General features: G+C 33.2%; 1 protein-coding gene across 8 annotated transcripts in view; it reads left to right on the top strand.

Moving 5' to 3' along the window:
- MCTP1 (multiple C2 and transmembrane domain containing 1) overlaps positions 1-17,324 on the top strand; it is a 549,320-nt gene that overhangs the window by 332,411 nt on the left and 199,585 nt on the right. For 4 of the 8 annotated variants that reach the window (XM_037800839.1, XM_037800841.1, XM_037800842.1 and 1 more), the window contains 2 exons: positions 1,470-1,508; positions 13,393-13,452. The exons of 1 other annotated variant lie outside the window; for it this stretch is intronic. In XM_037800839.1, the coding sequence (XP_037656767.1) occupies positions 1,470-1,508; positions 13,393-13,452 (99 nt within the window). The remainder of the gene's footprint in view (positions 1-1,469; positions 1,509-13,392; positions 13,453-17,324) is intronic. 3 more of the 8 variants (XM_037800843.1, XM_037800840.1, XM_037800845.1) reach the window with 2 other exon arrangements.

Raw genomic sequence — 17,324 nt, 5'->3', positions numbered from 1 at the left:
ATATAGGAAGTGATGGTGATGATGATTATGATGATGATGATGATGGGGACGATGATAATGATACTGATGACAATGACTCCTTCACCATCAAAAACCAGCATTTATTATGTGACTACTAGATATCCATTCCATAACCCAGTGATGGTTTTTGTTCCTTCAAAATGTATTGGACATTAATACTTAGAAAACATATAAAATATTTACTGTAATGATATTTGAAAACAGCACTCTGAAGTTACTTGGGTCCATTTGGAAAAAAAATTAGATAATTATTGTAACCTTAAGAAATCTATTATTCATCCATATTTTGGTCAATATTTAACACTCAGTGTATATAGGAAAATATACCCAATGAAAACCACTATTTACAGAAAACAGGAATTTAATCGTTAACTTTGACAATTTTATGACTTTTTTATTTCCTACCCTAGAACCTCTTCATAATTCCATTCTCTTGGTTTAGCAAAAGTTTGACTTCTATATGACTCAGCCTTATAGTAATATATATATATATTTTTTGTATTTTTGTGGTCCAAAATTAGCCCTGATTTACAATGAATTCTGCTCAAGAAGATATAGTTCTTTGAGGCATCAGTGCATTTCCTTAATATACAAACATGGCAAGCATTTCTATAAGATATACTATTTGCTCCAAATATTCCCTATTCTCCACTTCATCTGTCTTAAAGCTAATGATAAAGTTAAGACAGGGAATACAGGTTAATCAAGAAGTTAATGCCTCAGCATTCATTGAGAAACTTAAAAACTAAATTCAGGAAATGCAAATCTTTGGAGTTTTATGATTTATTTTATGCATGAGACCAATGATCTTGGGTACCCGTCACAAATCTCCATAAACTTAATTAAAACTTTTGGCCATACATACCTCTTACTATGACACAAATGCATTAATTTAAAGAATATGTTTGCCTAAACATTTAGCACGGAAAATGCACTAATAGCCGTAACAATATGCATAATTTTTCTCAAATGAAAGCATTTTAGTCCTGTTGTAATTAAAAACCAATTGGAAATAGAGACATTATGAAGATGCCATAAAAGCCACAGATTTTGAATGAGTTTGAAGAGAAATTATTTTATGTCTGATAAAATCATGTTACACCCTCCATCTTCACCACCAAAAGGAACCAATTGCCAATCATGAGAATCAATGTGCTTTTTACCATCAATATAGTTATTTCAGTATTTCCATTCTATTTCAAATATATCATCCCAATTTCTTTGTATAAAAGAATAAACCAAATGAACTCTCACCAGAAAGACTGCTTGAATGTTAAAGGTGATTTTCTATTGTGTGTGTGTGTGTTTACAATATTTGTCTTGTGTAGGTGTGGCTGGAAACTGCTGTTTAAAAGCTAATACATGTTAAGTTTCCTCTAGAAAACAATGGGCTGCCCTATTCTGTACTTGAGTGAAAAGATAATTAAAATGCTTTATTTCATTTACAGACAATGCTAATGAGGAAGAGTTGGAAAAGATCAAGTAAGGTAATGCTTAGCATGTAATCTTTCAGTTTTTCTTATTGAGAAGAACTGCCAGCTGCTTTCCCAAATCTCTCTCATACCTCTTCAAACTATACCATGGGATTTCATTACTATTCAAATGTTGTTTTTTCCATAAACTTTAAGGAAACCATGTGATGCTTTTTTTAAGTAAACAGAAATCACACTGATCGATAGCACCCAAATCATTCTCTCGCCAATCTCTGGTCACTTCTCAACATCATTCTCAGCATCTAGTCTCTGTGATATGTACAACAGGGTCTAGAAAATCTCTTTGCTCCAGATTAGGAATAAAATTATGGATTAGGGCAGCAGTACTCAACACAGAAGGAAGATCATGCAACTTACTGTTTTTATTCACTGAAAAGTGAATATGAGGTTCTCTAAACTCAAAATCCCTATACCTTTACATCTTTGGAGAGTATAATGGGAATGATTTTCCATCATTGCTTCTTCTCACTCTAAATGATTCCTGTAATTTACTATACCCTGGCTCTTAAAAGCCACACACTCTATGTCATAGAAGCTGAGTTGTTAATTTGTTCAGTTCTGGTACCACTCTTGGACACAGATAAATATCAAGATGAAATTGAACTCTTAGATGAATAGGACTTGAAATAAATCAATGAGATTTTATTTGTAAAAATCTTGTTTGCTCAAATTTCTGGTTAAAAAGTCAGTATTCCTTTTTAAAGGCGACTCTAATTTTTTTAGACCCTGGTACATGACAATCTTTTTTCTTCCATTCTAACCAAATCATGCTATTACTTGAGTTTTTTCTTTAATTTTGTCATTTTTATATTGTAAATTAGGAAAATACTTAATAAGAAAATGCTTTTTATATTTATGGTAATGTCTTAATCTGTTCTAATATGTGTTTCCTACTATACAGTTGCTCCCCAATGCTTAATGAATTAATAACCAAAAGGTAATTTGATCACAGAAAGGTCAGGGCCACTTTAAAAATCACCTTGATCATTTAATGAAATGGAAAGCATTTATTAAGAAAAGTTGTTGAATATTTCTGACAGTGTGCACAATGTTTTCTGTGATCAAAATAAAGTTTCAAGAAGTTTTAAAGAAATGTTTGCGCTTTCATTTTTTGTATTACTCTCTTTTCTTTATAATTGTACTTTAAAATTAGTGTTGTATTAAAAGTATCTCTTTTTAAATTCATGTAATTTGTATTTATTCACTTTATATCTATATTAATCTATGCTATGAGATACTTGTATATCTGTATATACAGAATTTGACAAATATGTATAGCAGTCCATTAATATGTAAGCAATATCCTTTCTTCCACATGTAGTTAAGAAGAAATGCTGGAGCAGAATATTGCATAGTGTTTACCGCTAATTAATGGGAGTGATCCATTTTATTGTGGTATAAGAAAAAGAATGAAAACAAAGATGTTCTTTTAAAAATCCACTTAATTTAGAATTAAATTTAATTCTAATGATAAATAAAAATAAACCACCTTTTAATTTAGTCTACAGAAAAATCAAAATTAATAATAAGCATTTATTCTTCACTACTTTTATACCTGAGATTCTTTATTATTGATAATCCATTTGTACATTCAAACTGGTACATTTTTCTAGCTTGCCACTGTAGATACAGAATTCTCTACATCTAACTCAGCTCTCATTTGGGTGGCACTTGGCAGATTATTTTTAGTGTGTGCTCTAGCAGAACTTTTGGGTTCTTAGCCTAAAGGGATATTCAATTATAAAATTTAACAGGGATGTTGAATGCCGAGTGAAGTAAAATCAGTTCACTCATTTGTTTTTTCTACAGGAACATATTGAACACCTGCTAATTCATTCTTATTTTCACTGTACCCTAAAACGTTTTTCATATTTGTCCATATTAGTGTTACAAGAGCAGCAAAAATTAGAAATCTCTGTTAGGACCTCAATCTGTGCCGGGCAGGTGAAGGAATAGAAGAGAGGCCGAGCTGGCAATGCCTTGTCAACCTCAAGATTTCCTCTCAGTGTCTCTTTAAAAGAAAGTATCCTTCTAAGAGAAAATGGAAATTGTGGCTCATCTGACAGTCTGAGAAAAATATAATTCTAGACAATAGCTGACTATAAACTTTCTGGTTGACTATGGAGGCTAGGGAGAACCACAAAGGCCTAAATGGAGGTACTGTCTTTCTAATTTAGTAGACAATCAAACGGAAAGTCATCTCTCTCAGTACTATATAAATAGCCAAAATGAAGGCTTTCTATTGGCTCTATTTATTCAAAAATGTCTAGATAAAATAAGTGAACATGGAGTGGGTGATTCTAGAATTGGCCCAAATTTCATGGCCAAAGATTCAATAATGTTTTGCAACAGGTAAAACTATTAAAATTAATTCACATGATCAGAATTGGGGTATAAAGAATGCTTGCAAAAGAATTATTATTGTTTAAGCCCCTTGAAGAAAAGAGGAGAATGTAGTAGGCTAGGAAGGTCCTAAGGAAGTCATAACATTTTTCAAGAAAGTGGTGCCATTTACTGTTTCAGAATTCAACACGTATGTATAAACCAGTAATATATGCAAGATCTTGTGCTTAATTTTTGTGAGATGAGTGGAGCACACAATCAGCCTGATTCTTGGGACAGAATCATGAAAAAGAGTGACTACATCGTCTCTATAATTAAGCATGCTTGTAGCTATCCTATATCCATTCTCTCAGATGGATCCAAGAGACAGCAGCTGTGTTTATTTGAGGACTTACCGTGTTATCTTATGTATCCAAATTCAGGTTTGGGAACTGAAAGACAGAGAGATGATATGGGTTTGGATAGGAATGGGAAATAGGGTGAAATTTCCATTCAAGAATGGAATGAAATGGTGGTAGGCCACAAATGGCCACTGTACAGTTCTCAAGATGCCTAGTGAGAAGGTATATGTCCTATGGAAATACGGTTATGCCATGGCATGAAAGTGGAAATATGCTTTCAAAGATTAGAATTCACTGATAATTTTATATTGTTAAGTTCAAATCAAGGGAAATCTGAAATTTCAATTGCAAACCTACTGCTAAATTGAACGTTCTTCCCCCTTTTTTCCTTCAGAGATTAAAGGAAAAAGGGTGATAAAGATAAGTGAATATACTATGTAGTTTTTAAAGTTTTACTATGTTACTGTTTGTGGAAATGCATCCTTTTTTCTAATTATTTCAGTCTGTCCCCTAAAAATTCCTTTGTGGGTAATAAGGATTTTTCTCCTTTGTTTTTGGAAAGAGGATGTAATATATTTGCCTTCCATCTTAAATACAGGTATTTTATATTAGATTTAACTATACTCAAAAGTCAAAAGTGAATTTTTCATATAAAAACAGATCATTTTCTTCTTTGGAATCTTGATTTAGGGGAAAGAGATCTTCCGCATTTTTTATAGCAAAGAATAGGCAGTGAAACCTATCTTTCAGCACGAGTGGTGAATACAATATCTGATTCAAGAGGCTTTACCTTTATAGCAAAGACTTAAATACAGCCAGATAATATTGTTAGAGATTTATCTCCAGTATGGAGTTTTTCTTCCTTTACTCAGTTTCTTTCAGAAGTGCTATAACCACACAGGGGGAAAAGCTAAATTGACATTGTTATTTTTTTAATATGCATGTTTCTCCTCTTTACAAGGTGAATCAACTTACCGTAGCATTTAAAACACCACTCATCATTTTCATCTTGACTTTCTGTGCTGAGATTTCTATCCTTATTTTTGGTACAGCTCTTCTGGCAATAGGTTCTTTCAATTGAAATCTTGTGTTTGTGGCACTTACAGAATGTGGGGTTGTATTTACTATTGAAATCAAATGATGTGTAGCCAGTTTGTGGGCAGGGAAATCATAATTGCTGTTCAGGACTGATTTATATATTATTTGGAGTAAATGTTTTATCCACCTAATGGCAAGTAGAAAAATAATACACCTAAACTTACTTCTGAAAAGCAAGAATGCTAATAAAATATGTGCTATATTTGAATGGTATGTAAACCCGCAAACAATTATAAATTCCATGATATCTCCTCTTGTGGGAATGGTAACATTCTTTAAAATATTCATTCAGTGTTCCATAGTCACACTTTCAATTGTGCACATTTTAAATTCTGCCCCAAAATCAGTTGTTATAGAAGAATGGTATTTAAAAAGGGACCCATAACATCCCTAAACTTCGGCAACTGAATAATTATCCTGGTTAAAGAGTTACGCTTACGTGACAAAATGCTTTTTGGCAGAGAAATGTTAGTGCTTTGAGTTATTGCAATATTTTATTTAGAAGATGCTTGTCATTGATAATTTATTCTAAATTTAAATTATTCAACAAGAAAATTTCACGAGCTCAAAAGAGAAGATAGATATGCATTTTGTGAACAAATTTTGTAGGGTCAAACCAAAAATGGAACAAAAAAGTCATGAAATAATTGGCTCCATCAGTAAGTAGTAATGGTTTTGCACTCCATTTTGGGTGTGTGTGTGTGTGTGTTAACCAGGGAGAATGAGCTTATCAATGGGTGAGATAATAATAAACTTATGTGCTTTCAACAATTTTTTTTCAATTGTGTGAGAAATAACTATGGTAATAAGAAGACATACACATTGAAATTCATATCCTCGACAATAACAATTGAGAATTTTTTTAAGAAAAGTTAATCCTTTGAATAATATAATATAGACTAACGTGATGGTGTCTCATTACCATATCTTCTGTTACTTGATGTCTTATATCTTTTTTTAGTAATATGTATTTTTGTAAAGATTTTATTATAATCACTTAGCATAATTTTAATGAACTATAAACATTTTATTTATTGGTTGAATGGAGCAATTTTTAATAAGGCTTTTGGCAAGGATATTGTTAATTTAAACTAGAGAACTCTTTCAACTCTCTAAATCTGCAGGGCGTAGTTAAACCTGACACCTTGGATGACACATTAAAATGCATCAGTGAAAACCTCTAAGTGCTTTAATTTAAGTAACAGTAGAGAAACAGATTAACACATTTTTAAATACCTCACACAGTCAGTTAGACATAATTAAAGTCACTATTTAACAATTATCAGATTCTTTTTACCAAGACCTCATATCCAGGTTATAAAAATGGGTGATTTTTAAAAACTGCAAAAAATGAAAACTTTATTGATCATGGACTATCTCAACCATGAGTGACAAAAATGGTTTATCTTTGTTGTCTCATTTAGAATTATTATGCATATATCTTTGAAAAAAGAGATGCATGTTTTTGAAGGAAACAAAATTCTTTATAAAAATTCTTATTTTACTACCATTTTACTCTTGACTCTGTTAGTTAGAAATGTTATAAAGAATCAATGTCATAATTAAGACTTACAGATTCCAAAAATGCAACAGTGAGCAAAAGGTGAATAACAATGAGTATGTCTGTTATAAAGAAATGTATTCTGACCCCAGTTAACCAAGCTCCTGAAATTTATAGAAAGTTTATTTGAAACAGGAATATTAACACATAATGCCGGTAAATATTTGATTACCCCTACAAATTCATAGAAGCCTAATTAGATTTTATATTGAGATGGCTTTTTCTTGATGTTTTGACAGTATATTTCCCTGTAGGTATAAAGTATCATACATTTTTAAATATTGTGATTCATAATTACAGAGATTTGCTGCAACAATAGTGTTACATTGATTTGAGGGCTCTTGTTGAATTTTCAAAATGTTGTGGGACCTTCTGTGAGCAAATCTGGATGAGGTGACACTAAGTGAAAGGAGACAAATTTAATAGATTTTATGACACCTGCATGCTGGATCGAGGATGTTTGTGTGGTTGATGATCGGCTTTCACGTGAACCAATGGCTTTCCCAACACTGTTCCCAGTCTGACCAAAGGAAAGAAAGGAATATAACTTGGCTCCAGGATAATGGAACCAAGTGCTGGCTTACAGATTACATGGCCTCCTAATTTTTATTTCAATAATATTTTTGTAGTTAAATTGAGTGCAACTGGGAGGAGATTTATTGGTTTTAAAGTACCCTAAATGTCCATAGTGAAAACAATTCATAATTTTGTGAGGGAAATGCTTCCAAATTTCTGGTTGACAGAAATATATACACACGTATGTGTATATATACGTATGTATATATACTTATACATGAATATATGTATGTACATGTACACACACATATATGTAAAAGATTTCAGGTAAAATTGCTAGAAAAATATGACAAAGCAAGCAAGGCTGGGCTTCTGTTACGGGGCAGATCCTCTGGGGAGCTGACACCATCTCTATTTAGCAATATTTAAAAGGACAGTTGGGGCTGCAGAGGGAATCATATTTGTGTTTAATGAATAAGGATGATGTGGGTACTTATTTGAGTAACCGAAAGAAAAAAAAACAGGAAAATAGCATTTCAGCCTGAATTGCTACTTATTTCGTGTCCCTATTTTCAATTATATGACTCAATAGGCTTGGTCAAACTTGATGTAAGCCTCAAGAGTCAGTTTTGATAAACAATAATTGTATTCTGATCAGCAATGTCTCAATAAATTATTTACTATTTATTTATCTTTTTTTAACCACTTAAATGCCCCCTCTTCCCCAAAGTTAATAAAGGAAATTGTGTTCTTATAAGCACATGCCTATATAATCAGGAATGCTAGCTGCTTGACTCTCACATTTGCATCTCAGGCCTCACAGTTTCAAATCTATTGTAAATGACTTCAGTGTTGAAGAATTGCTGGATTATAGTAGAATATATTATCTTTATCTTTAAAAACCTGTATACATTAAAGGTAATCAGAAAATATTGCTTTTCATAAAAGTTTAGGGGCTAAACCTGTTTCATCCAATGACAAAGTATTTAAAGAGTTCTATGATTAATTTTATATTGGATGCCTCATATGATGGCATCATATTCATTTGTTAGAAAAAAATAAACTGTGACTTTACTTCCTTGAGAAAAAGTATTTCTCTAGATCTCTATTTAAAATCTGGTGATATTTTAGATTCATAATAATGTTTCGATCCTTGAGGAGTAATGTTATTACGGTGTGTTGCTTTTCTGGAGGCAAAAAAAAAAAATAGTTCTAAATAAGATAATGCCAATTGAATTAGAAATCTCCATAGAAATAGTTGATCCATCCATTATTCATAGTAAGTTTAATAATTTTCCCTTATCAATTTTTTAAAAATTCAATTGTATTGAGATACAGTCACAAACCATACAATCATCCACAGTGAACAGTCATTCACAGTACCATTATATAGTTGTGCATTCGTCACCACAATTTTTGAACATTTTTGTTACCACAAAAAAAGAATAAGAATAAAAATTAAAGTAAAAAAGAACACCCAAAACATCCCATTCTTCCCATCCCTCCTGTAATTCATTTACTTTTTGTCCTCGTTTTTCTACTCATCTGTCTATACACTGGATAAAGGTAGTGGGAGCCACACGGTTTTCACAATCACATGGTCATACTGTATAAGCTATATAGTTATACAATCATCATCAAGAATCAAGGCTACTGGGTTGCAGTTCAACCATTTCAGGTATTTCCTTCTAGCTATTTCAATAAACTAAATACTAAAAAGGGATATCTAAATAATGCATAAGAATAACCTCCAGAGTGACCTCTCAAATCCATTTGAGATCTCTCAGCCACTGAAACTTTTATTTTGTTTCATTTCTCTTCCCCTTTTTGGTCAAGAAGGCTTCCTCAATCCCATGATGCTAGGTCAGGCTCATCCTTGGGAGTCATGTCCCACATTGCCAGGGAGATTTGCACCCCCAGGAGTCATGTCCCACTGAGCTGGGAGGGCAGTGAGTTCGCCTGCAGAGTTGGCTTAGAGGGAAAGAGTCCATATATGAGAAACAACGTCTCAGAATTTAGAAATAGCTATTACAACTACTGCATCTAAGGAAAAGATGTAACTGCTATAAGAGTTTACAATCTAGAAACCTTTACAAATAAGCCTTCCCCTGACAACCCATGCTCTCATATTCAATTCTCAGAGTTTGCACACTTACAGTTAGTCCATGTTAGTGATGCATTATAATATTTGTTTTTTCATTTCTGGTTTATTTCACTCAACATACTGTCCTCAATGTCCATTCACATAGTTGCATACCTCACAACTTCATTCCTTCTTATAGCAGCTCAATATTCCATTGTATATATACACCACAGTTCACCATTCTTTTCATCAGTTGATGTATCCTTAGGCCACCTCTGTCCACTGCGAATTGTGAATACTGCCACCATAAACCCCACTGTGCAGATGTCCATTTGTGTCCCTCTTTTCAGTTCTTCCAAGTATATACCCAATGATTGGGTTGCAGGACCATATGGCAAACCCATACTTAGCTTCCTGTGGAACCACCACACTGCCCTCTAGATCGGCTGCACCATTCTACTTCCTCACAAATGGAAATTAGGTGCCTCCCTCTCTCCGCATTTTCTCCAGCACTTGTTTCCCTCTGTTTATTTTTTAGACAGTTTTATTCACACACCATACATATCATCCTAAGTAAACAATCAGTAGTTCCCTGTATAATCACGTAGTTGTGCATTCACCACCAGAATCTATATGAGAATGTTTCTGTTTCTTCCACAAAGAAAGAGGAAGAGCTGAAAAAAGAAAAAAAAAAAAAGGGGGGGGGGTGGTTAGACTAAAGAAAGAAAAAAAGAAAAAAAAAAAAATACAATAGAAAGGTCAGACAACAACACCAATGCCAAGAATCCCATACCTCTCCCTTATATCTCCCTTATAGACATTATTTTTGCCTTTGTTACAATTAATGGAAGCATATCACGTTACTGTTAACTACAGACTCTAGTCTGCATTGATTGTATTTATTTCCAACACAATCCCATTTTCAACCCCTTGTAAAGTTGACATTCATTTGTTCTCCCTCATGTAAAAACATTCTTATATTTGTGCATTTAATCACAATCATTGACCACTCCAGTTTCACTAAGTTATGCCATCCCAGTCTTTATCTTCTACCTTCCTTCTGGTGTCCTACATGCCCCTAACCTTCCTCTTTCAGCCATACTCACACTCATCTTTGTTCAGTGTACTTACAATATTGTGCTAACATCACCCAGTATTTTTCTATCCATTTCTGGATCTATATAATCAATCCTGTTGAACATTCTGTACTCCTTCAGCATCAAATGACCAATCTCTACCCTCTTTCTATCTCCTGGTATCTTCATTTCTACACTCTTCTCCAAAATCTCTCTCCTGTCTTTTCCTACCTGTCTGTAGCATTCCCTATAGTATTTCTTGTAGAGGAGGTCTCCTATTCACACACTCTTTCAGTGTCTGTTTATCTGTAAATATTTAAACTCTCCCTCATTTTTGAGGGACAGTTTTGCTGGATACAGGATTCTTGGTTGGCTTGGTTTCTCTTTCAGCATCTTGAATCTATCATACTACTGCCTTCTTGCCTCCATTGTTTCTACTGAGAAATCCTCAAATAGTCTTATTGAGCTTCCCTGGTATGTGATGTATTGCTTTCCTCTTGCTGTTTTCAGAATTCTTTCTTTGACCTTGACGTTTGACAATCTGATTAGTAAATGTCCTAGAGTAGGTCCATTTGAATCAGTTCTGTTTGGGGTATGCTGTACTTCTCAGGCCTGTAACTTTATGTCTTTCATAAGAATTAGGAAATTTTCATTGATTATTTATTTCATCTATTATTCTTTCTGCCCCCTTTCCCTTCTCTTCTCCTTCTGGGACACCTATAACACGTATATTTGTACACTTCATGTTGTCCTTCAGTTCCCTGAGCCCCTGCTAAGATTTTCCCATTCTTTTCCCTATCTGTTCCTTTGTGTGCAGGATTTCAGATGTCCTGTCCTCCATCTCACTGATCCTTTCATCTGTTTCTCCAAGTCTGCTGTTGTATGTCTCCATAGTGTTTTTTCATCTCTTCTTTTGTGCCCTTCATTCCCATAAGTTCTGTCTTGATTTCTGAAATCCACCCCTCCGCCCAATTCCAGAATCTCTTTTTGCTCTTTACATACTCATCATATAACTGAGTCAGTATGCTCTGCGTTCATCTGAGGAACAATGGAAAGTGTGTAGTCGATGCAGTTTCAATATTAGTTACCTTAGACCACCTAAAACTTTAAATGAATTAATAATACCATCAAATGCTAAATTGTTCTTATTTGCTGTAACATCTTAAGTTTAAATCCAAGATTTTTACATCCATTAAAATTGCCTTGACACATTTTTCATTAAGATAAAATTCTTTGTTCATTATATAACTTGTATTATTGACTCTGGGAAATTATATGTATAAGGAAATTTCAGGCAATAATTTTTTTAATATGATATTTAAAATTTGATTCCACATGGTGCTAATTTTAAAACAGCTGAAAATCAAATTGAGGAGAATTGACAATAGAAAAGGAAAACGTGTCTTTTCTAAAAGCTAGAGTGGTGATCTATGAGTTAGAAAATAATATAGCATTAAAAAAGGCTGCAGCCATTTCTTCTAAGCTTTGTGCCCCAATGTCCAAATGTAAGTGTATTTTATTAAGGATTTTTTTTTTTTAGAAACTGATGTGATAACATGTAAAATGTGACAGCTGAGAACCATAGGTGTAAATGTAAATGAATAATAACTCTATAGGGATGGTAAAGCGATGCCTTCTTAAGCTCGAGACTTGTTGCCTGATGACCTCTGATATTAGCCATGCCACCTGACCAAACTCGGTGCAAGTAACTTAAAGGGAAAATGTCATTGATCCGTTAAGAAATAGATTTTATGTAAAAAAGCAGAAGTAGATTACAAAGGTGATTTCTGATGCAATTCTAGTTCTAAACTTAAATTATTCTAATTGCTGAACACTCTAAAGTAGTTTTTAGTTCATTATTCTAATATGATTTCTGATATCAAGTTTAGAAGTAGTATGTGCCCTTAGCTACTCTGAGTGACTAACAGTCAGTCAACAAATATTTATTAAGCACCTACTATACATTGGGCATCATATGAGGTGCTGGATCACTACAATCTTAGTTGCTGACACAAAATCATGGAATACTGCTTCCTTTTCATTACAGTGTCAAAGGTTTATCCTTTCCCATAACTGAAACCAAAAAACAGAATGCAAAACATTAATGTTTAAAGGAAGCATGTGATTTAAATATTCATTTAAAAAGATAGATAACTATGTTTTTGATTTCCCAAAACTGAATTGGTTTCACTTTATAAAGGTCTGAGGATTATGTGATAACATATCCAACCTTGAACCTGTTGCTTTGTTTTCAGCCTAATAGCCACATTTCTCAGTATTTGTTTCTTTTTAAAATTATTTTTGGTGAGTTCAAGTTAATAAAGATTTATGATATTTTATGTTCTGTTCTGTTCTAACATACATAACGTTAGAAAATTCTTAGGCCTTTAAAATTTTTGAGTAGGTGCATTATTATAAATGAGATTTCTGCTGCTGCTCTTTAAAAAATACTCTAAATGTCTGTGGTGTTAAATTAGTTTACTAAAAGGAGCAAATATAATATGGTTTATTTAAAAATTGTAAAATGTGCTTAAGCAGTTCTACTTTCTATAATAAAACATTAGTCTGTAATATATTATTCAGCAATTAAGATGAAGAGGTAAGTGGGCTCTGGTTTTAAAAATTACAGAAATAATTCTCTCTCAACTTTATTACCACTGGTGTCAGATATGAATAGGACAAAAATGTTAATTTAGTCAAGGGAAGAAAACTTATAGTTTATAAACCTCAAAATGTCTTTAGGATACATATTTTTTGTGTTTTTAATTTGTTTTTATTTTGTTTCATTTTTATTTTGTCTGGCTAATCAAGTGTTCTCAAAAACATCTCAAATTTTAGTTAAATGTTTTTTTGTTTTTAGGAACTCTCAGAAAATGAAGTGGTTGGATCTTATTTCTCTGTGAAGTCTTTCTTTTGGAGGGTAATGTTTAAATCCTTTGTATAATATTTTTGAATTTTGGTTCTGGTTAGTAATTTTAGACGTTAAATATGAATTAAGGAATTCACTTTTTAAAATTGTCTCACAGATAGATATATTCGTTCACCTTCTTTATTAACTTTTATTCTAAAAGTCATTTAGGTAACTGACTTATTTCTTCATTTGTAAAGATTAAGAACTTCATATATTATCATGTTGCTTTGAAGTGAGTTCTTTATGGTACCAAGTTTATAAAAAAAATTCTGAACAGCCAGAGGCCTACAGACCTAGGAATATGAAGATATTGCCCACAGGGTCCATTAAGGCTCTTTTTTTATCCTCTCATGAAATGGAATTATTTTCCGTTCTCTTTCTGTTTGAGAAAAATTTACTTCTATTACAGTGATCCTAGACTACATACATACTAGATAATCAGTTAATTTTCTTTGAAGAAAAATATCCCTTGAACTTTTAAAAAACAGCAACTTTGCTTTTGATTTAAATAAAGAAAAAATGAAAATTTCCCACAGATTTTTTAAAATGCCATCACAATTTAATGTTATTTACTCTTTCATGGCTTAATGAGCTCTGTCATCTGTTTTTCTCTGCTGTAATTCTGCACTACATACAGCAGATTTATCTGCTAATGCACTTACTTCTTTGCCTTTAAGAGTTTCCCTCTTTCTTTGAAAATTCATACATGGTGCATGATTACCTAGCAATAAATATTGCAATGAATTGCTACACTCTTAGGGCTTTGCCATTTTCTTTTCTTGATATTTAAACTGTGTGACTGAAAACTACCTGTCTTTTTCCTTTAGCATTTTAAGATTTGTTGTAGTATCTCTTGCAGACACCCAGTTACAAGATTAAGCCATATATTGACCAGTGAGCAAGTATTCGCCATTTCTCTAATGCCCACAATCACCACTTATTTTTGTTCTTGTTTTGCAGCTTTTTACTGCAAATGCTTGTTTTACTGCAGTGAACTTATTTTGAAGATTATAATCTCTTTATTTCCTTTCAGTCTGGTATACGGCTGCTTTCACTGAAGTTGTGGGGTACTTTGCTGAAATAATGATGATAATTCCTCCTGTGTGTTTGTACATTGTCCAAGAACACTTAGGATGACTGCTTGTGAATTGTCCCAAGTCTTGAAAAGAAAATTCCTTTTTGCAAAAACCTTTTCACTGTTTCTTAAAACCCACTAATACGGTGAAATCCTATGGCACGCTCCTTTGCCAAGAGAGCAGAATTCAGAGTGTGCTGTGTCAAGTTTGTCCTAAGTATAGCAAACCTGCAGACTAGTCATTGTGAATAAAGACTTGCCTCCAGAATCAATTCCATAATTAATACTTTTTCAGGGTTTTCCCTTTCAGATAGCTGATCTTTCAACATCTTCTTTCCACTTTGCTTCTTCCAAATTTGTCTTCCATTTATCAGTACTGTCCATTTGATTGTATCCATACTTAAATATTCTTTATTAACCATTCTCAATCTCTTGAACTTTCTGGTTTTTGAATAACAAATATGCAATTTTTAAAGATAGCTTTTTGGCATCCCAGGTACAGTGGTCTAGTGTATTTTTCTGGGCATACAGTGAGTGACAAACAAATTGAGTCATAAGGGCGGAACTTCTAGGGGTCATTTATTTTTCCAACAAGGAAACTTAGATCCAGAGCAGTGATGGTCATTGCTCTTGAGTATCCAGATGATATGATCAGGATCAATATTTTTCTCTCTCTCAATGTCATGGAAATGTTTTTGGTGAAGTCTTAAAGCAGCAGAGTTCCTCTCTGGGTTGATGCCAGGTATAAATAGAGCTATCCCTTAGTTTGTCTTTATTTGCACCCTTTCAAGTTCCTCTTGTGTTTCATAATCCTTCTCTTAAGTAGCTCTTTAAGCCACCAATGAATGGATATTTTTCAGGGCCACAGACACTGTGTTTGATGTCCCATTTTACTAAATCAGAAAATCAGTGACCAGGTCTACTGTGGCTAAGTTTGATAGTTCACGTTTACATTCAATTGTCCCATGATAACCGACATCATTGCTCTTTACCAAAGTGATAATGGTATTCTAAGTTTTAGAAGAGATGTGTATGAAAGGAGGTCTCTCATGGAAGTTTTCAGATGTGCCGAAAACCTGAACAGCTCAGGTAAACTCTTACATTTTGTGGGTTTTAAATTGTGTGTGATTTGAAAGAAAATTTTATCAGCTTAATTTATAAGGACTAATACATGTGTCCAGGAGATAGGAACTGAGTTATGATGAGTGAAACTGAATCCTAGTTAAGAACTTGCTCAAATGGAACGTCAGTGCTACTTGCTATATCTTAATTTTTTGAGAGAAAAATAGTGAAAGAAAAGACAGAAATGACACGGGGATATTCTGATTTTCCAAAAGCATAACGCTTGAAATGGATCAAAACACAAAACATGAAGCAGTGCATAGGCCACTTACTTTGTTTCTTATGCAAGCAATAAAAATTTTGTGAAACAAAATTTGATCACTCTAAGTAAGTCAGAATTTCATTAAAGAATTTTAACTTCTGATTAAAGGATGGTAACTTCATGCAGTTCTTTAAATATTTAGCATGTTTGAGTTTCTAATCAGTTATCTCCATTGAATGGACATTTAGATTCTGGTGACTGAAAGTTAATTGGATAAACCATCTAACAAGAACATAGTAATGAATTAAAGAATAATTTTAATATTTGCAAAATGGAAGAGGCTGGGTTATGCCATGATACCTCATATTAAAAAATGGAGAAAAGGATCATAATACAAAAGAGGCAAAGAGAGTTTATAAAAATACAGAACAACCAGAACAACTCAGAGTTACATCAAAGCACTGCCTTATGGTGGAGTCAAATAAAAGTATGGTTGAAGGAATATACTGCCAACTAAAGAGAATAGTTGTTGGCTTTGTAAAACATAAATGTGATCCTGTGCTGAAGCACTTAACGTTCTGAAAAATTCATCTGTATATTATATGCACCCATCAAAACATCAGATATTATTTCTCTTTTGCAAGCATGAAATAAGACTCTCAGAAAAAAATATTTGTAACTTTTAATTAAAAGTCTCAAAAAACAAAAAGGTCTATGTATGTCCAACTTAGGACTCATTATTCCTTTATCGTATCAGTACTGGAAACTTCTAGATTATTTTAGCAGACCAACAAGAATGCAACATAAATGATGTTTTCCCATTAGTATGTATTTTGAGCAAATATAGTTAAAGCTTAAGAACTTTTGTTTGGCCATGATTAATATTGGAAAGGGTAGTTAAAACTTCTGAAGCCAACATATATATCTTCCTGGCACCATACATTGTATCAAGAAGCAATAGAAATAGGACAGAAAGTTTAAGGATAAAAATCAGGGGAATTTCTTTAAGGATTATAGCGCTAGTGAATCATCTAAGAAAAAGAGGATCAAAGCTTTATTATTAGATGAGACACTTCAAACTAGGCTGTACAAAGCACTGGGAGGGTTTTCTGTAAAGGCAATCCTGCTTTGAGAAGATGGATGGACTGCAGAACAAATCTACTTTTTGGACTTCATCATCCAGGTGCAATTCACTGGAATAAACTGAGTAGGAAAAGGAAAAGATAGAACATGCCTGTGCTTGGGATTGAGCTAATAATTGCTGCATGCTCCAGGCTTTGCAGCACAAAACAGTCATTCTAGGCCTGTCATTATCTCTTCTTTGTATGTCTTGTGAATTATTTGATTAAATAAAAGCACATGCTGAAAATAGAGGAAAAGGCTGACTCTACACATGGCTTATTGTAAACATATAAGCCATGTCTTTCACTCCAGTTTCACAGTGTGTGGGTCTCATTTGGAAGGATTAGGTTGTACACAGGT

Source organism: Choloepus didactylus, chromosome 13 (genome assembly GCF_015220235.1).
Source record: "Choloepus didactylus isolate mChoDid1 chromosome 13, mChoDid1.pri, whole genome shotgun sequence".
Classification (NCBI taxonomy): Eukaryota; Metazoa; Chordata; class Mammalia; order Pilosa; family Megalonychidae; genus Choloepus; species Choloepus didactylus.
The sequence above is the reverse complement of the archived record's forward strand: the minus strand, read 5'-3'. Positions and strand labels throughout refer to the sequence as shown.